Raw genomic sequence first — 21053 nt, 5'->3', positions numbered from 1 at the left:
TTAATCAAAAAGACAAGTTCTTAAGGTTACAAAACCAAAAAGAAATGTTTATAGTAGGTAGGTAGTGTATGCTGTAGTGTTGTTCTGTGGCATCTAACAAAGCCTCTTAAAAAGCTTTCCAAAAGCTAAAGAAGATAAATGATATGGGGAAGCACATTAGAACAGCATTGAATAATTTGCCACCAATGGTTTGCACACGTGTTGCACTTCACTCATTTCCTTCCCCTACGCTTCCAGTCAGATTACACTGAATAATGAGAGGTCTTCTCAAGTGTTGTTTTTGTTGAAGCAGTTTAGACGGGATTCCAAACATATTAAAGCTGAAGTTTCCAGATTCCCTGATGCATCTACTTTACAATTTTAGATTATTAGAATATATTTTTTAAACAATCCTTCGGCACTCTGACTTTTTATCAACCCTTGTAGATGACTGCAAATTCCTGTCATTAATCTAAAAACAATTATTTATAGATTAGATACTGAAGTTAAGACACAGACAGGACATATAGCGTATCAAGCATGATTAGTTCTGCCTGAGTCTCGAGACTTATTTCTCAAGACAGCTGGTCACTGAAGCAATATACAGTTCCATGTTATTTTTCAAACAATTCTTAAAGATCTGATTTGGACTGAAGATGCAAGTACCAAGACAGAAACAACAAAATAAAGGCATGATGTAACCTCTACTTCACTCGGGATCTTTATGAACTAGCTGAGATGAGATGGTGGTTGAGTGCTATTATGATATAATACTATATTGTAAACAAGAGGGGTCAAACATACTTCTCTCATTCATGCAGTCCTTTTTTAATTTATCTTTTGGTTATCGACAACCAATTCTTCACAGTTAAGCCACTGAATGGTTTCAGATTTGTGTTTGTTGGCGTTTGTTTTGTTGTTGGCAGTGGGTTTTTCCCCCCAGAACCAGCGTTTTCACAACATTCAACTCCAGCAGTCATTGCAGAAGATGTCTGAGGGGGGGTGGTCCATATCCTAATGAGCAGCTTCATCTCAAGTTCAATCTAACCTAATAAATCGATACAATAGTTCCAACAAAGTTATCCAAAGCCACAGTTGTAAAAACCTAAAGTGTTAAGCCCAATGCTCACAGGCAGGTCTGAGCAGTGCTGTGGTGGCACATGTGCCAAGGGAGTGGGGGGGAAGCAGCTTCAACACTCAGAAACAATTGACACAGTGGACACAAGTATTTGCTGACAATCCCGATGCAACACCCAGTTTAGTCAGAAAATTAAGGGAAGTGAGAGTCTTAGTGGGCTTTTCTAAGGCTATTTTATGAGGGTTCAACTTTCATTCGGCATTCTTATCATGATGAACGCCTTCACGTGTTCAAAATACATAACAAAAAAAGGATTTTGCCATTGTTGTAGTGTCAAAGTGACTCAAATTTAACTATTACAATCAAATTATTGATGCTCTTCTTTCTGGCTGGCATTGGCCTTTGACAGCAGTGATCTGCCTGGTCCGAAACCCTTATCTGGTGAGTTACTGCCGACCGGCGAGTGAACAGACAGCAATCGATGGTGCAGATTTCTCCGGGCCTGGCGAGCAGTAGGCTGGCCGCTGTGCTGGTGTTTTACAGCTTCGTGTAGGAGTCAGGTCTGCGTAAATCCACCTGCTATTGATTTCACATCTCACCTTTGCGCATCCCTGCCTGGCAACAGATGGGGCTGCTCCTGATTTATGTGGCTTTGTCTCCTTCCCAGGCGATTCTCCTGCAGCCCCTCCCAGCACGAAACCCACAAACTCTGCACCCACAGTGCACTCTTGCCCAGGACACAGCAGAAACTAATAGTACTGTAATCCAACAGCCCCCAGCAAACCCCTTCTGATTGGCTGAATGTATTTTGGTTTGGTGTATTGTATAGTGCTTCCTTTCTGCTCCCAAAGGGCTGCAGAGCAGAAGGTTTTATAGGTTTCTTTAAATCACTTGCATAGGAATAACAAAAAGGGTTAAATGGATCCAATTAAGCCAATAATTAGTTCATACTTAACAGCTCAGATGGAAAGAAAAGAATATCGCTGAACTGGACTGGACTTCTCGGACTACATCAAAGGAAGCCATTTGGTTTCCAGATCCCACACCTCCCCCCGGGAAGACAGATCACGAACATTCCAAAGCTACACTTCTTGGAAGCATGTGACTGGACCCTGCCTTATGAATGCTGTTACATTGTGTTGTTCAGAGAAACTCCACTGAGGTTGGGGAGCTTCCATGTCGGGGTCTTCCAGGCCAGGCCTGTTAAATAAATATATTATTCTCTGTAATTCAAGTCTGCTTTTTTAAAGAAGGGTTCAACAACCCAGAGGACTGAAACTGAAGAGCCCTGGTGTATGATGTCAACACATTCATAGAACAAAGCATCTGAATACATGCATGGACTGCAGACTTGCACATAATTGACATCTCCTACAATCTCTTATATTTGACATCTCATAAAACCTCCATTACTACAGCGCACTAGATGCTGACTGGTTAGTACCTGGTAATCAGTGATGGTACGATAGAAGCCCAGAATGCAATCTGTATGTGTGAGAAGGAAGACCCCCTACAACTGATAAAGGAAGCCTATTTAAATGTGTTAAAGATAAATGGTGCTTTGAGATATAAAACTAATGATCCATCTTTGAAATTCAGTATATATAAAACAAAAAAATACAGAAAGTGCTCTGGGAAATTTCACTGATTTGAAAAAATAAAATAAGCATTTTGCTGTAGCAAATCTGTACTTGGTCGCCAGTCATGGCCAACGGCCAACGCCAGCTATATGACTATTTTAGTACAGACACCCTCAACACGCAAGGAGGCTGCTGGCCACAGAGCAGAAAGCGCTCTGTCTCACAATGGCACAATAATCTCCCACACACTCTGCCATAGAACTGCTTTCTCTTTAACTGGAATGTATAAATCAATGCATCTCTGCTCTCAACTTGGAGAAATGTCACGGTGCACATTTTTTATGACCTTCCGCTGCTCCAGAAACCCACTAAATAATGAAGTGCATCTTCTGCCAGAAAAATGCTCCCGAATACTGTAATAAAAGCACATTACTTGGAAGGCTTTAATTCGAATGGAAAACGGCATAGCGCTAAAGTATTTGTTTAGCTGGATCTCAGACAAGTTGGCGACAAGCTGGATTGAAGGCTGTCTGTGCTACACAAAGTATTGCGTAAGAGACTGCAGGCACTCACACTTCCTGTGCCTACTGTAATTTTGTGAGAAAAGCTGTTAATTGCTAGAGCGGAGTAAAATTAGTTTTTACGTTGAAAGTCACAGAAAACTTATAATAGGTCTGTCCCAAAACGACATGTGTTCTTGCTACAACTTTAACTGTTTGTTTTCTTAATATACTGACAGTTTTTTTGTTTTACTGGAGGTACTCCAATTTATGTTGTGATAACGGACCTGCATTATCAAAAACACAAAGCAAATACTTTAGGGTTAGGAAACAGGAAATGCTGAATATGGCACATATATATATTTATTATTTTGGTATTAACTTTATCCTAGGTAAGTTATGTGGTTCCATTACTAACATACAATGTTGTATATTGAAAAGCAGGTGACATTTTCAGTGTTTAATTGAAAACTATAATTGTTTCATTGAACCTTTTGATATCAAAATATCCAGAAAGAATTATTTAAGTTGTCACAATCATTATTATTATTATTATTTATTAGCAAATGCAAAACTGAATCCTTATAAAATACAAAATACAGTACAAAATTGTTATTGTGGATGAATGCATTAATGAATTGAAGACTAAAGGTCATGCCACCTTCGAAACAAATGGCTCCAATTGAGTTCATCCTCAGCTAGACAACATAGGAAGAGGTTAACTCTGTTATACAAATACAATAAACACAAGGTGTAGGCTTCTCATACATATAAGCAGTATGAAACTTCAGGCCTGCTTGAACCACATTTCTATAGATTCAGATGTCTTGAAAATGAAATAATAAAATGAGATATGCCATCTCATCAATGATGCGCCATTGAATTATCACTGCTACAGCTCACCAGCATTAGAAAAACATGGTGAGTAAGTTACTTTAGTTAAAATGGGGGCAAAAGCCTGTTTTCTAATACATTGCAGGATGAGGAGACAGCTGGGAAAGAATAAAAGCAAAGCTAAAAAACGGATGACTCTGACACAGAGGGTACTCTTAGGAGACATGCTCACAAGTACCATCTGCCAACTGCAAGATGCAAACAACTGCTTTCTCACACTTTCTAAAACTTTCCAAGGTCAACTTTTAAACATTTCCTCTTGATGATCAGAACTGGTTCCAGAGGCTTCATGCATTATGGGGTTAAAGTGACAAGGATCAACAACGTGAAGTATTTACTCTTGTTTCTAACTATGTGGCTCTGTAACCTTGGAAGAACCTATTGTAGAGATGAATTAGAAATGATTTTCACAGGCACTGATGAAGGGGTGGGGGGGGGGTTCACTACTCTGAGAAACATCCATCTATTCTTACTTTGCTCAGGTCTGAAATCTAGTAAATGAAAGCCAGGGCTCCACAGAAAAGATTTATAGCTTAAATTCATTAGCTTCAAAGCTTTAAGATGTTCTGACGTCAGCAGCAACAAATGTGTTGTTCTAGTAGGAGGCAACCAGACTGCTGCCTCGGCATCAGTGTGGGCCACCACCACATATGTACTTCACCACGTATAAACCAGATAACAGAAATCAAGAATCTTTACAAGAAGAAAAGAAAGGTATTTTTAAAACCCTCATTAATCTCAATGCAAGGACAGGCAGAGAATCACTGACAAAGTTGATCAGGAGGGTCTCCACGCAATTCCAATTATATCAGCCATGATTAAAACGCGTCCATAGCCTGAACCGCCCTTTCGGACATGCATGGTATTGGAAATCAAAAGCATGCAGGCTCATCAAATAATTCATAAAAATTACTCCACCGGCCTGTTCTCCCCAAATGGTTTGATTCTGGTGTTTTACTTAGGGGATTAAATGAATTCCCTTCTGGCTCCCATGTGTTGTCAGAGAGGCAGGCCCAGAATGAACAGGCTACAGTGATGGGAGACATGAGTCTCTTCATATATTTCTAAAGAGAAGTAAGCTGGACTGTGAAAAGATGTTTCCCCTCAGGTGTGGCTCAACCAATAATTAACACCTAGTAAACCAGCAACCTTACTTCCTTATTAAAACCATTGCAACACCGATGTAAAGATCTTTGATGCTTGAATTTGGGTCATTGTCACCTGCATAATAATGAACCACAGAATGCAATGCGCATGGATCGATGCATCTTATTCTGAAAGAATGTCCCAGAAACAATTATGAATTGCCCATGGGATTACATAATTTAACGACAGAAGATGTAATTATTTATATATTTGCTTACTTATAACTAAATCTTGTTAAAACAATCAATTTTAGTGAATTGCAATTTACTGCTCCAACAGCTGCAGTCTTAATTAATTTCAGGCTTGTTAAAGTGGCACCCATTAATTAGCACTACAAGCTTAAACTAAGCAATTCACTGTAGAAGGCATTTCCCTCAGTCTCTTCCACACATGGTTAGGCTCCACTGTCATCTCCTTGACCCCAACAAATGCCATCTAAATAACATTAATAGTAGTAATAAAAATTATTATTTTCAAATGCTGACTTCCACCCCCCCAACAACCAGCAGTCAGCAGTACTGTACATCCAGCACATAAAAGCTCAGCTGCAGAAAACAGTGAAAATCGAATTGCTTTTAACATATTAAACTTTAATATTAATACAAACCAAGCTAATTACATTGAAGAAGATACACTCGTCTTGGTGGAGCACCAGCAATCTTCAGCTCTGTTGATTAATTTTAAAATGCACAGCAGATGTGTCTTAAGTGCTTTTTAGGTAGATCAATGAACCAGATGGAAGGGGCAACTTAAAGCATCCTACATGAGAAGCACAAACTTTTTTCTGGATGCACCAACTAAAATAAGCCTCAAACTGTCATCTGAGGTAAGCAGAGTCCTAAGGCTTTCATCCCATATTTAGCAACATCAGAAAAATTCACAAATGAAAAACCTTCATTGTTCATTCATTCCTGATGTTTCAGTGGTTGGAGCAAAGGATGGGGTTCTGTAACAACAGCTGTGTGTCAGATTAGTCACATGACTTCAAAACTCGGTTTTCATGTTTCAGTTCTGAAAGTCATTCACACACCAGAAGCTGGTTTATCAGTCAGGTTTATTCCTTTTGCTATAATTTGCATCCCCTCACCTGTCTTTTCAGTCAAAGGGTTTGCCCAAGAAACTCTTTAAAAGTACAGAGCCACACAATGCACTGCTAAGAAGCAAACATTTTACTTTGTTATGACGGCCAGATGAGCCTGCATACTGAAGCCACTTAACACAAGAATTTTATTTTATTTTATTACTTACGTAATGTCCTGCTGCTTTCACAACTTTGTGTGTTGAAAAGGGAAAGGCTGTGTTGCTCAGGTCAGAGTCCAAGACCTCCTGGAGAACAGAACGGCTGAAGAGGCAAACAAGAAGAGCAAAGTCAAGAACCGGTGTGAGGGTGCAGGGGCTTTGGACATACAGATGCATATCAATCTCTGGTAGGGGCTAATTCAATAAGAGCATAAATCAACCTTGCAGTTTTAAAAAGCACTGATCACATTGGGCTGGCTTGTTTCCCTATGAAAGTTAATGAAGGCATACAAGTCTGTTTGCTGTCATGTTGGAGAGCAGAAGCTTCAGACTGCTGTCTTCTTCTTGATGGCTACAGCAGATTTTAACGTAAGAACAAAGAAGTTCTTGGAAAAGGCTTACTGCCCTAATGCTTTAGATCTTTCAGTTTTTTGGATTTACCCTGGCAATCCCCCCCCAAGCCTACCACTTTCAAACATGATTAATCATGATGAGTGATCTTCAAATATTTCCTTTTTCATTTTCTTAACAGAATTCAGCCCTGGAAAAGAGTCTTCTGGTGCCTGACAGATCCAGCCAATGCATTTTGCATCTGGCTAAGTCTATTCGCTGTAACACAGTAATATAGAGTGCCAAACAAAGATGTTCTTTGGAAAAAGGTTAGTGCCCTAATGCTTTATCTCTTTCTGCTTTTGAAATTTCCCAAAAGCTCGCCATTTTCAAAATTGATAAACCATGATGAGTGAGATTGAAATACTTTTTTAAACACCCTTTTTCTTTCTGTTTTAAACAGCATTTGGTCTTGTGATATAACCAGGGAATAGAGTGTAAATTACAAATGTTTACAGAAAAACTAATTAAAAAGACCATTTAAATTGTCTGCCTTCAGTCTGTCATTTAAGGATATTGAAAGAACATTCAGCATTTACAGCCTTGTATATTCATGAGTTGGTCAAACAGAAAACTGAGTGGCCACCATTTTCTAGATAGTCAACCACATTGACAATAAATTCCCCACCGGCATTCCCACAGAATCATAAATCTCGACAGGAACTGCAGTCTTTTAAGAAGTGTTTCAACAATGTCTTTACCAGCATTGTTTTTCCTGTTCGTGTTCCATTATTGAGCTTTCAAAACTATGGGGAAACTGTATTAACACACAAACCTCCATCCCAGAGGAAGGAGGCAGATTTATAATTGATTACTTACAAAACGAATGTGAGTCTTAATATAAAACACTGAAAAATTAATGAGCACAGCCTCTTAAACAAAATGCAAATGTTTGGGTGGCATACTCTAATATTTAAAAGTTTTCATGCTTCAAAGCAGAAAAATAACTTAACCCCAGTAATGCATACCTTATAGGGTAAACATGTAGATATATTATTTAAAGGCATGTAATGCAGTATAGAAGAAATAAACGACTGCTGGTTGGGGTGTGGTAATTAACGAAAAGCTCCAATTATTGTTGAGGGAAAAAACCTGAGTAGCTGATTATCTGACCTGCCCTGTCATTAATTTCAACCAGTTTGCTAGAAGATTAAAAAGCTTTTTTTTCATAATGTAATCAATTATCCAAGAGCCTACAACTTGACCCTTTTTACAGGCTGACCTGCCTGAAATGAACCACTTTTGACAGGTTTCATCATGCTGTAAAACATCTGATCTCATTTTAAGAAAGGGGAAAAGTACAGAAGCTCATCAGTGCCACAGAGAATAACAAATCATTGAGTTAAAATGGGATAATATTACGTTATTTCACAATCGTTATTGCATTGAGAAGAGATCACTTCATTCCGACATCAACACCATGCTTCATATATCAGAACAGATGTGGATTAGTACTGTATGGTGTATTATTCATAACCATTACACCTGAACTCAATAACCCCTGCTATTGGTCTTACTTAGAGTGTAAACCTTTAATGAGACAAACATCAAGGGTTTACACGCATATATACAGTACTTATTAATTAAAATGTTGACAATTTGCCCAGCTAATAACCATATTTTTAGCTATACCCCGTCTGCATCTTAATCTACCCAGTACAAATGCAATTCTAACCCTATGGGAAGGTGAAGCCAAAACTGAATGGGAAATTCCTAATCCTACCCCATATTTTTAAAGTTTTTTTAAAACAATTTAACTTAACTCATCAAAACTATCCTCAGAATATAATCTAAACTGAGCTGTAATAGCATGTCCATTTTCACCTGTATCTATACCTAACCAGAACTTCAGTAACATGCTTAAATTTAGTCCCAAACAAATAATGCAACCAGCATCCAAAATCCAAACCCTAGCCAAGGTCCACATTTCTAACTATGTCAGACCCTACTACCCTATCCATAATGGAAGATTAACTTGCTTGGTACCAAACCCAGACCCTTACCATAGCCTGGACCTAAAATACCAGAGGGAACAATTGCAAGTAAACTTTGTGCTCGACGGGAGAGTCAGGGGTTAAGCAAAACTTTGGAGCCTATGGAATACAGAATGGCTGACCGTTATGACTGCAATATCAAGGACAGTTTCATGTGAATAAATTAATAGAGCATTCTGTTTTTCAATGATCCCCTTTACACTGAAATAATGGATTCATACACTCTTCGTATGCTATTTGTATGAATCATACTCCTCCTGAAGGGTGAATATTCCCTCACAATAACACTGTATAAGAATCACTCAGCATCGCAATATCTGTGTGCATGTCGCTGTGGGTGAATGTGCATTGTGAACGCATTATGAAAATGCTTTTTCATATATTCATGTTTGCCGTTTAGAATTACAAGATCCATGTTCCTTTTTTAACGAATGTGCGCTCATGTAAAAGTCCATTAAATATATTTACAGGATCATTTTAGAGTCCCTCTGGAAGTGACAACTGCACATCTGAAGATAAAAGACCCTCAGCCCACTTTAAGCCACTCGGCAACGCTGCAGGGAATTTAAAATAACAATCTGTGCACCAAGAGTTTGCGGAGAATGCTAAACATATGGGAGTGCTGCAGTCATAAGTTTCCCTCATCAATAGCCAAGCACATATTAACATAAGTGGAAGTGGAAAGTAAGAAACCTTGTTCTTGTTGGTGGGTTATGAATTGTGTTTTTGTCCTATGTCTAAATAGATACCTGGCATCAAGTACTGGGTTTGACATTTGTGATTGGCACGTGCGTCAAAGTTTTGATTTATTCTCTGCCACAGTTAAGTTTTCCTCCTTTCAGAAACAAAATCAAAGCTCAGATGGTTAGTGTTTGCTCGACATTCTTATTAGGCAAGCAAAACACTAATTTGTATAGGTTGAATAGTCAAATACTCAAACACAGATGGTCCAAGTCCAAAAGAGGTTTATGTTTTTTTATATCAGTAGCTAGAACCCAGCTTTATCTCCAGTATGCACCACAGTCTTCCACTCCCTTTGGTTATACCATTTTCAACAAAACATCGTCAGCAGATAGATCCACACAAAACAAAGTCAGAATTTCCTTTGTAAAGTGAAAGCAGCAGCTTTGCAGACACACAGAGAGAAGCAAATGCTGGGCACAGAATTTCTCAATGTCACTGACTTCCTGGGACGTGTGTGTGATGTGACAAGGTCGCACCAGATCACCTGAAAGGTACGAACTTTCTAATTACATCACTACTGACACATATAACATCCGACAGTTTTCTTGGAAAGGGTGGGTGGAAGAGAAAGATGTTAACAGTAGAATGAGCTCAATTTTCTCTGAAGCTTTATGCATGTTTGATGGGATTTCTATCAGCAGTGATCCAAAGAAGTGAGGGGGAATAAGTATTTTTCCTATGAGTTAACCACACACCAAAGAAACACCTTAACCTCCTCCATTGCTAATGATTAATAAGGCACACTGAAGATGTCGCTTTTCTCTTCTATGAGAGACTTTTCATGTTTCCTCAGTGGCTTGTAGTATTGTCTTTTATTTTAATCCCCTTTTCAAATGGTGGTATAACTACCAAGCATATGTTGCAGTCAGCCTCTTCAGGGCCATTAATATGCATTAAAATGTACATTCACAATGATGCAAATTAAGGCAGATGGGAAACACTGAATCACACTGTGAAGTCGCAGCACCCATTGCAAAATGAGAAAAATGATTTTTAAGCACCTCAAAACAGGACAGGAAGAATGGAAGGCAAAGGCTGAATACATTACATGCATGAGCAGCAAGTGCTTCCGATACGCAAGGGGTAAGTGTTTTAAGTGCAGTTCTACTTGAAAGAAATGTGCTTTTCATCTGGCGTGTATATGACAAATACCTCACACTGTGCCCCTTTCAATCTCCTTTGCCATTCAGCTCCCTCTGACTTGGGCAGAATGATACCAGCCTCCCACTTTTTCTACTGCCTAACACAGATTTCACACACTGATGCCTTATAGATGCCTTTTAGTATCCAAAGCATCCCTTGAGGTGTTGCCATGTGGAAACTGGGAAAAGAGAAAGTCTGATTTTTCATTATTTTATTAAAGTTCCAAACTTGAAAGAACTCCATATCACCTATTTTAAAACTGGGATAGAGTGTCCAGTGTTCAGTAACGGATCAACCATCTTCCTTTGCGGAAGAACATAGCGTTTACAATAGGGGAGGAGCCCATTCAAGTCAACATGTTAATTTGGTATTTGCTCAACATGCTCATTGTCGATTGCTGATTTTGACAGTACAGTTTCAAAATGCTGTGCCTTCCTTAGACTTCTTAAACAGCTTTGTGCAGCCAACATCTATACACTTCAATTTCACAATCAATGTCAGTTAATGTCATCATACCAACCTCTGTGGGCCCTGAATGCTGATCATGCCCATGTCCTCAGAGCAGTCCAGGAGCTGACACTGGAACTTCATGTCCTGAAGTACAGTGTGAATGTGACACCAGTTGTGCTCCGCCACACCGCCCCCAATGGCCAAGTAGTATGCATCTCCTAAGATAAAGACAGAAAGATGACACCCCTGAGGATGTGTTAGGCAGCTGGGAGGAGAAGCTAAGAGGCATGCCAATCAGTAGGAACCTAAAACGTTATCTAACTTAACATTCTGAGATATGGGGAGTTTACATTTTTGATGGTTAACATTTTTTAATAATTGTTTTGGTCACATTTCAGTATGTGTTGATATGGGCAAGATATACTTTTTTGCACATTTCCATGGAAAACATGGCAACCACAGCATAAGGAGACACTGAACACTTTAGTCACCCAAAGCCTGGGTGTTCGATCCTGCTCTTGTTTTAACCAAGTTTCCTGGGATGACTGGATTTTCATACAAATCAAGAGAATCTGTATTATCCAGTGCAAGACGTTAATGTATAATTGATTGAGCTCCTATTCAACCCAGGGATCATAATACATTAATTGTGCATCATCAGATTCATGTAGGTTCAGATCTTTGTGGAAAACAGTCAGGTTGCCTTCAGCAACTTCACAGCATTCTCTCTCATGCAACCCCTTGGCACAGCTGTCTGGAAGGTCAGCCAAAGACAGCTCTGAAGTGTGATAAATTAGAATTGCTTTGGTATACGATGTATTCGTAATGACCAGGGTTGTGGTTTATGGCTAAGCAGGTATTGTGCCTTCGGTTCTGCAAAACCTGCACATTGCTATTTCAAACAAACGAATTGCACAACTTGATCATTCCTTCTCATTTGAGATCCACCCTTTTGCTCAGTCAATGCAGGCAATATACACCACCTGAGACCTGTCATTCTTGTTGCATTTAAGATTGAACACTTTCCATTAAAGGATTCCTGATATGAGGACTGCTAGTATGTCTTTATTACACATGGTGACACATACAGCACGTAGTGCGTTGAGCAGTGTACTCTGCAGGCATTTAGAACAAGCTGGTGCAAAATCACATGTAGAGTGAGCTGCACATTTTAATTGGAAAGCCAAATCTCAAAGTACTGCTTTCAACTTCTGAAAAGAAACCTGGAGCCCAGCACAATATCAAGTCTGTTCCACTCTACAACATGCATTCAAGGATGGCGAGATGCTTTAGGTGTCACTGCACTACATCACAAACTTGGTGTCACAGAAATTAAGGATGTTTGTCCCCTCGATGGTATTCTATTCTATAAGTCACTTCTTTCCCCTCTGCAAATTTAAAATTGGAATACTTTAGGGATATGACCCAACATGCCAAATAAAATGGCTGCTGTTAGACCTCTACCTCATCATAAAAATAAGATTTGCAACAGGGAAATGAATGCAGAGACATGGTAGTAGTCAATCCATTTCTTTGTCTTTGGTTGCTGCTCTGTGATCTAATAATAAATTAAAGCAGAATAGCAAATTAAGCTGCTTAATGGCTTTTCATGTAGCTAAAAGTGCAAATCACCATCTTAAATTCCACTAAATGCAGGTGAACTAGAAGAAGAGCACACTCAAGCTTGCTCCTGGGCTTTTGATACAATGCTAATGCAAGAGAGAGACAACTATTTATTTCCTCATCTCTTCTCAAGTGCATCAGTACCTTAATGAAAATGCAATTAAAATGATTATAATAATTATTATAATCCATTTTCGAGGCTTGCATCTTTGTAACTAATCAGATTAGTTAATTGAGGAAACAACGTTCTGTATGGTATATTCAACGTCTGCACGTACGGTTACATTTTAGCAATAAACTGACATTGCTGACAAAGAGGTCAGAAACAGGACAATGACAGGTAGGTAGGTCTCTGTACTAGATCTGAAACTGTGCAGCAGGGTAGTGTAATAAATTTAGTTAACAGGCAAAGCCTGAAAATGCAATAGCCTCCACAGAAAATGAAAACATGTATACAGACAAAACTGTTAACTTATACTGGTAGTATAACAGAAAAGGAAGTACTAGTTATGTATATATAAAAGATCAAATAAATAAATAAAATCGCCACCTGAAAGAAGAAGAAAAAGAAAAAAAACAATAACCAAACTGATTTACTGTAATAAAGTTACTGGCAGTGATTTTATCCACTGCTTGTCTGTGCTGTGCCTGTTCTCTTTTGGTCACTCAGTATTTCTCATTGGTCAAGAGGAGATCAGCCTTGCTTCAGTGAAAGCCCTGGCATTTTCATAGAACTCATTGCAAGTCATCCGCCACCTGAGTTGCTTCAGCAATATGTCCTTTCCGCTGAGGTCAGTGACCTCCCCTGGCTCTGGCGTGGTGACCCCTCATGGGTCATGACACTACCTACAGTTCCTCAGACCAGCAAGCACGACTCTGGGCCTACCAAACCTCGCTGTGTCATGCAGCTTTTACCTTTCATGGCTACCGCATCAGTGCTTTTGTTTCGAGCTGTTAGGGCACATTCCCTTTGAGAGGAAGGGTCCTGCCGGCAGCCTCTGCGTAAACGTGCCCTAACATGAAACAGAGCTGAAGCATCTCCTGTTCTGCCTGATCAGTTAACACATTGGCTGGCTGTTTTTTGATTGATAGACTTCTTAAGGCCCTGCTGGCTGTGTCCCTCGAGGAGCGCTTTACACGCAATGTGAAATGCAAAGGGGTCACATGCAGTTAATGTGTGCATAGACACGCTACAAGGAGAACTGATGGCAATTTTTGAGTATAATTGAATTTCAAAGCTTCCCTATGTTGTAGAAGGGAAAAAAAGCCACAGAGGTGAAAGGTAATACATTGAAATAAAGGTCTTTCATTATAACACAATTACAAAGAACCCCAGTGTACACTGAATATGAATGCATCACTTCATAATGCATTTCACATGTATTCATATGATTTATTAATCAAGGGAAGTCAAAAAGTTACCAGTAAATGTCATTGATGTTGAAAAGCCTCTGAAAGTACCAAATATCTGTACATAAACAGTGCCTCTATGGCTGAATAATCCATAATTATTTTTAAGTGGATGACAGGGGTTAAATTATTTCCATTGGGGTTGGGCAGAAATGGCCTAAAATCTGTGCCTTTTGTAAGGGGAGGAAATATATATATATTCCTTGTTTCTTACCAGACAGCAGATTTTGTGTGACAGTTGACTGAAGGCCATTCTCCATTACAACTCAAACACAATCTATATTAAATGCAACCTAAGAGAAATGGGCAGAAGGATGGACAACTGTCTCACATTTTCCATATCTGACCAACTGAAAAAGCCACTGAATAACATGCACACTGCACAAGTCCCAGTGCATGAATGCAGCTGTGCAATGTAATGGAGCATTAAACACATGTGCGCCCCTTAGATTGAACACACTGACTGGAAAGCAAGGAGGAATGCATGATATAGCGAGACACACCAACTGGATCCAAAAACCACTAGCGGCTCTTCAGATGACCAGAGGAATTGCTTTCCAGCAAAGACTAAGATACAATCAAATCCATATTATTGAAACAAAAAACTAAAAGAAACACAGCACCAAAATGCTTCCACAAGCAAAGCAGGAACTAAAACATGTACTACCCGGAGGATTTTACTAACAGATAGTTCTGGACATAGTGGGATCCTTAAAAGGAAGGTCCCACTTGTTCCAAAATCACGGTTGTATGAGTCTTTGCTTACATGGTGAAGTTTGCCATTCGCTATTATTGTGTATGTTATACATTTTTTAAAACATCTAAGTTGCTTATGTGATGGACTATCTGGAAGAGTGCTATGCATCTTACGTACACACTACAACACAAAGACGTGTAAACGCGTGATTTTAGAATGAGTGGAACCTTCCCTTTAAGACTACTAAAATGGTACAACATACTCAGCTAAATGCATTGATACTAGGGGATGTGAACATCAATTATGTGAATTGTTATTAAGCCATAATCCAACAGTTGTCTGAGCTTAACCTTCACATTGGTTGCAGAAGATGTGCTTCTTCAAGGTGCAGTGAAACCCTAGCTGTCAGACTGGGTTTTGCTCCCCCGGCTTTAAAGCAACATGGGTATCTTGAGACCCTGCGACTTGTGGCAGCAGGAAATGGCTGCAGGCGTTCTCAAGAATCTCACTTGTGATTCTGGTATCAGGAATAGCAATGTGAAAACCCATGTACAGATTCACACTGCCACCACTCTCCCACACTATCCTCAAGCCAGTGAAGATCTTCCAGTCCAATAAGGGCTGCCGGAAGCTATGGCTTTTTTCTGACCACTCTTCAGATACAGGCTAGTGAATGATGACCAGCCATAACCAGAAGGTATTCCACTGAAGTGAAGCCTGGAGAGAGACCTTGAGAGTGAACTTCAAGAGCCGTCCTGGCTTCCCTTCTCCAGTATAATATAGTATGGTTTATGATTTATGATTCATGAATCCAAGTCGAGGATCAGTGAAATACAGACATTTAAGCATTTCCTGCAGGAATCACACTAAATAAATCTTTCAGGACTTCTTTCACCGATAAAATAAAGGATTCCTTAAGGAGCTCTGCAGTGTACTCGTAGGAAGCTGTAAAGCCTTTTTGCCCCACAATCCTGTGTTTGTTTTCAGATTGCTTCCAGCTTTAGCATCCCTGTCCGGAGGAAAAAGAGATATTGTACTCCCTGGTCAACAGTATGGGAAAATAAGATCCTACGATATACATTACCAGGGAAGAGTGTTAAAGTCAGCATCAAGACTCAGTCTAGCACATGTGAATAAAATCTAGCTGACCTTGATACAGCGCAACGTCTCATTTCTGAAAGTCTGCCTCCTATTTAAGTCCTCTTCAAGCTGTACCCAGTGTTGTGATTTACCTCTCACAGTGGGGGCTGCACTCTCACCCAGTGGCTTCAACACTTTACTGTACAAAAGTTGGCTTGTCTTTCGCATTATTTCCTAAGCATTCTCTTTATAGCAGGTTTAGTGGTTATGAATATATGTAAGTTGTTGTTGATTGTTGAGGCTATGTGTAGATTACAAAAACTTGAATGGAAGGTTACCACCTGCTTAATAAGCACTTCATACTAAACAGAAGGAACAAAAGTCCACATAGTTTTATGGGTGAGAACCCCAGCATTCCAAGCTGCTAGCTTTCATATCTCATTGATTCTCACTGCAGTCTACAGTTTTCCTTCAATCCAATGCTGCTCCATAACAAGCCTTTGAATGCAAGCTACATCTCTCTCAGCTGGAATCACTCATTGCTTCCCACCCTGATTATGTTGACTTTGTAGCACTTAATTAGTGGTTTCCCCATGAGCTGTTGCATCCTGCACTGAAGTGAAAGGCCAACTGGAGAGGACTACAGTAAATCAATGCTGGAGAACATGTATGCTAAGGCATTCAGTTCTTGATTTTAGGAGTGGGTAGTTTGAGAGAAGGAGGAGGAACTGGTGTATGCCAAGTGCTAGGGCTGTATCCAATTAACTTAACACATGACATTTCATGTGATACCGGTCCTTTGACATCCAAACAGTCATTTCTGTTTAATGGTCCTCACCTAGACGTTGATGACTGCATGCTTGCTTCGGGCTTACCACTAGTATACTGCAGTCCACACTTCCCACAACCCCCACTGCACCAACACACACACATACAGTGGGGGAAAAAAGTATTTGATCCCCTGCTGATTTTGTACGTTTGCCCACTGACAAGGAAATGATCAGTCTATAATTTTAATGGTAGGTGTATTTTAACAGTGAGAGACAGAATAACAACAAAAAAATCCAGAAAAACGCATTTCAAAAAAGTTATAAATTGATTTGCATGTTAATCAGGGAAATAAGTATTTGACCCCTTCGACTTAGTACTTGGTGGCAAAATCCTTGTTGGCAATCACAGAGGTCAGACGTTTCTTGTAGTTGGCCACCAGGTTTGCACACATCTCAGGAGAGATTTTGTCCCACTCCTCTTTGCAGATCCTCTCCAAGTCATTAAGGTTTCGAGGCTGACGTTTGGCAACTCGAACCTTCAGCTCCCTCCACAGATTTTCTATGGGATTAAGGTCTGGAGACTGGCTAGGCCACTCCAGGACCTTAATGTGCTTCTTCTTGAGCCACTCCTTTGTTGCCTTGGCTGTGTGTTTTGGGTCATTGTCATGCTGGAATACCCATCCACGACCCATTTTCAATGCCCTGGCTGAGGGAAGGAGGTTCTCACCCAAGATTTGATGGTACATGGCCCCGTCCATCGTCCCTTTGATGCGGTGCAGTTGTCCTGTCCCCTTAGCAGAAAAACACCCCCAAAGCATAATGTTTCCACCTCCATGTTTGATGGTGGGGATGGTGTTCTTGGGGTCATTCCTCCTCCTCCAAACACGGCGAGTTGAGTTGATGCCAAAGAGCTCGATTTTGGTCCACAACACTTTCACCCAGTTCTCCTCTGAATCATTCAGATGTTGGCAAACTTCAGACGGGCCTGTACATGTGCTTTCTTGAGCAGGGGGACCTTGCGGGGGCTGCAAGATTTCAGTCCTTCACGGCGTAGTGTGTTACCAATTGTTTTCTTGGTGACTATGGTCCCAGCTGCCTTGAGATCATTAACAAGATCCTCCCGTGTAGTTCTGGGCTGATTCCTCACTGTTCTCATGATCATTGAAACTCCACGAGGTGAGATCTTGCATGGAGCCCCAGACCGAGGGAGACTGACAGTTATTTTGTGTTTCTTCCATTTGCGAATAATCGCATCAACTGTTGTCACCTTCTCACCAAGCTGCTTGGCGATGGTCTTGTAGCCCATTCCAGCCTTGTGTAGGTCTACAATCTTGTCCCTGACATCCTTGGACAGCTCTTTGGTCTTGGCCATGGTGGAGAATTTGGAATCTGATTGATTGATTGCTTCTGTGGACAGGTGTCTTTTATACAGGTAACGAGCTGAGATTAGGAGCACTCCCTTTAAGAGACTGCTCCTAATCTCAGGTCATTACCTGTATAAAACCTACCTACCATTAAAATTATAGACTGATCATTTCTTTGTCAGTGGGCAAACGTACAAAATCAGCAGGGGATCAAATACTTTTTTCCCCTCACTGTATATATATTTGGAATGCAGTGATACAATGCTTCATATTTTACATTTGCATTTACTGGGCTGTGAGTAAGTACACTAAATGAGAATATCACCTCTAACAGATGGAGCTTGGCAATCCAGTGCTAATTCATTTCCTTCAATAAAACCTTTTCAAGCTGAACATCAGCTTCTATTAGCCCCTCTGCCCCTTATTAGAATGCTTGGTTGCCCAGCTACTATATATTTTAATGACATTTGCTCACAATGTACGGTCTTTATTTGATTGTTATTTCTTTCCAAACCAAACCTGTCCAATGCGCAATGAGTCCATTAGCTCAAGGTTCAAGAGAGAGAAGCCAGTGTCTTCTATGGAGGTGTCTGTAAACAGAGGTCAGGGATGATTCAAAGCCTCCCTAATGCAGGCTGTGAGCTGGTCTCCAATCAAGGTATATCCACGTCACTGAAAAACTGGCCACACTGCATGCAAATAAAATCAGTGACAAACAGTACCACATAACCTGTACAAAACATCGCTCTCCATTAATCAATACATATTGCTATGGTTTCCTGTAGCCCCGAGTATAAATGTTCGGTTTTAAATTACTGTACTATGGTTTCTAACTGGCCTGCTTCATGTTTGTAGAGCTGACATCCCCAAAACCAACTTGCCGTTTTGTGGCCTTGCTGACATCATTTGTTAGCATACATGAATAGCCCAGAGCATCTGTTCATGCTCCCTGACACTAGAAGATTCATCCAGAGAGAAAGCCAGCAAGTTTGCATTTGAATTTCTTCAGCGACGGCTCACAAAAGCAAAGTAGTGAGTCTGCCCACGAAAGTGGTTTTGATAGAAAGAGAAAAAAGCCCTTTACTACATTTTAAACAAGTTGTTATTTTCCAAATTTCTATTTGTTCAATCTTTGGCAAGCCAAATTATCATTTAGAGATATCTCTAAATCATTTAAAGATATCTTCAAATGTTTAAAGATTCCTGCAAATATTTCAAGATATCTTCAAGTAATTCCAGATATCTTCAAATATTTAAAGATATCTCTAAATCATTTAAAGATATCTGCAAATCTATTAGAGATATCTGCAAATCATTTAAAGATCTCATTTAAAAGTACATTTAGAGATATCTCTAAATGATTTGCAGATATCTCTAAATGATTTGCAGATATCTTTAAATCATTTAGATATATCTGCAAATCATTTAGAGATATCTTCAAATGACTTCCTGTATGTAGCCCAAGATTATCACTTCCTGTTAACTTGTTCATTCATTTCTATGTAACTGAATAAGGAAACAGGAAGTGATAATCTCAGCCAAAATACAGGAAGTCATTTGAAGATATCTTGAAATGATTTGCAGATATCTCTAAATGAACAGGAAGTCATTTGAAGATATCTCTAAATGATTTAAAGATATCTCTAAATGAAAAGGATGTTATTTGAAGATATCTCTAAATGATTTGCAGATATCTTTAAATGATTTAGAGATATCTGCAAATCATTTAGAGATATCTTTAAAAAGCACCTTATTTAGATATATCTAAACCGTTTGCAGATATCTCTAAATAATTTATAGATATCTTTAAATTATTTAGAGATATCTTTAAATATTTGAAGATATCTTTAAATGCATTTAGAGATATCTCTAAATGATAATATGGCTTGCCATATCAATCCTCCAAGTTTATTATTAAGTGTCCAAATGTGAGATTCCACTTTTTACAATTCAAGAATGACCTATAGTAAATCCAAAACAATCTTTTCTGCATAGAAATATTAAAAGTTAGCCTAACCCCTGTCAGATTTACAGATTGCCTTTTTTTTTTTTGTAAAACTGTTAAATTGTGATATATGTTGCCTAGTACAGCATTGCCAGTAATGGAAGAAAAACAGATGCATTATTGAGAAACAAGAGCGATATAGCTGGCAACTTGTTTTAGTGCTCTTTATTTCATTATGAAGATGCAAGGTGATCACTGGGGCCCATGAGGTGGAGTACTTTCATTCCTCGTTAAACTGCAAGCTGTCAGTTTATGTTCATTAGGAAGATTTGTAAGATGAATAAAAAATAATAATAGCAAAAGAAACAAGAACATTGATCAATTAAGAGTTTACCATCAATGGCGTGTTATCTTTGTGAGTGTTATCCTTACTGGATACATCAGTGGTACTGATATATGAATTGTCCAGGTATTGCTCTGAAACAGACACGCAGCAAAGTCGTGCAGTAAATGTACTCTGCTTCTCTGGATACTGAATAGATAATATGTTCACTGGAGCAAGAGCTGGGTTTATGCTTTGAAAAAAAATAAAACTAAATAGCAGAGTGGGGACACAGACCAGTCTCCAGGCCCTCATGTCAACTGCTTGAAACGATTGGCTTCCTTTAGTTTCCTACAGAATAGATGAGCATGTAAACAATGGACTAGTTGTTTGGCAATCATTGCTTTCAGGTCGGACAAAAGACCATCTCCAGGGAGGGAGAGAGAGAGAGAGAGAGAGAGGTACAGGAGAGCCCTACCTCCACACAGACAAGTAGGTATCCTGCCGTTCTCTTACTTTCTGTTAAACTGAGGTCACCGTTCCGTCTTATCAGCACTCTGAATAAAAATCAGTTACCATAACAACCCGTTTAATATTTCAAAGCTCTCCGAGGAAAAGGCTTTGCTGCTTCAACAACTTGATGGCTGTTTAAAAAAAAAAAAAAAGGATGACAAAGCTGCCTTCTTTTCACTAAAGAGGATGGTG

General features: G+C 39.4%; 1 protein-coding gene across 4 annotated transcripts in view; it reads right to left on the bottom strand.

The window, feature by feature from the left end:
* Positions 1 to 21053, bottom strand: part of sardh (sarcosine dehydrogenase) — a 73280-nt gene that overhangs the window by 9645 nt on the left and 42582 nt on the right. For all 4 annotated transcript variants that reach the window (XM_066713122.1, XM_066713125.1, XM_066713124.1 and 1 more), the window contains exons 17-18: positions 11208 to 11355; positions 6426 to 6519 (exon numbers count right to left, since the gene is read on the bottom strand). In XM_066713122.1, coding sequence (XP_066569219.1) covers positions 6426 to 6519; positions 11208 to 11355 — 242 coding nt within the window. The remainder of the gene's footprint in view (positions 1 to 6425; positions 6520 to 11207; positions 11356 to 21053) is intronic.

The sequence above is a fragment of the Amia ocellicauda genome, chromosome 9 (assembly GCF_036373705.1).
Source record: "Amia ocellicauda isolate fAmiCal2 chromosome 9, fAmiCal2.hap1, whole genome shotgun sequence".
NCBI lineage: Eukaryota > Metazoa > Chordata > Actinopteri > Amiiformes > Amiidae > Amia > Amia ocellicauda.
This window is presented reverse-complemented; position numbering and strand designations above follow the sequence as displayed.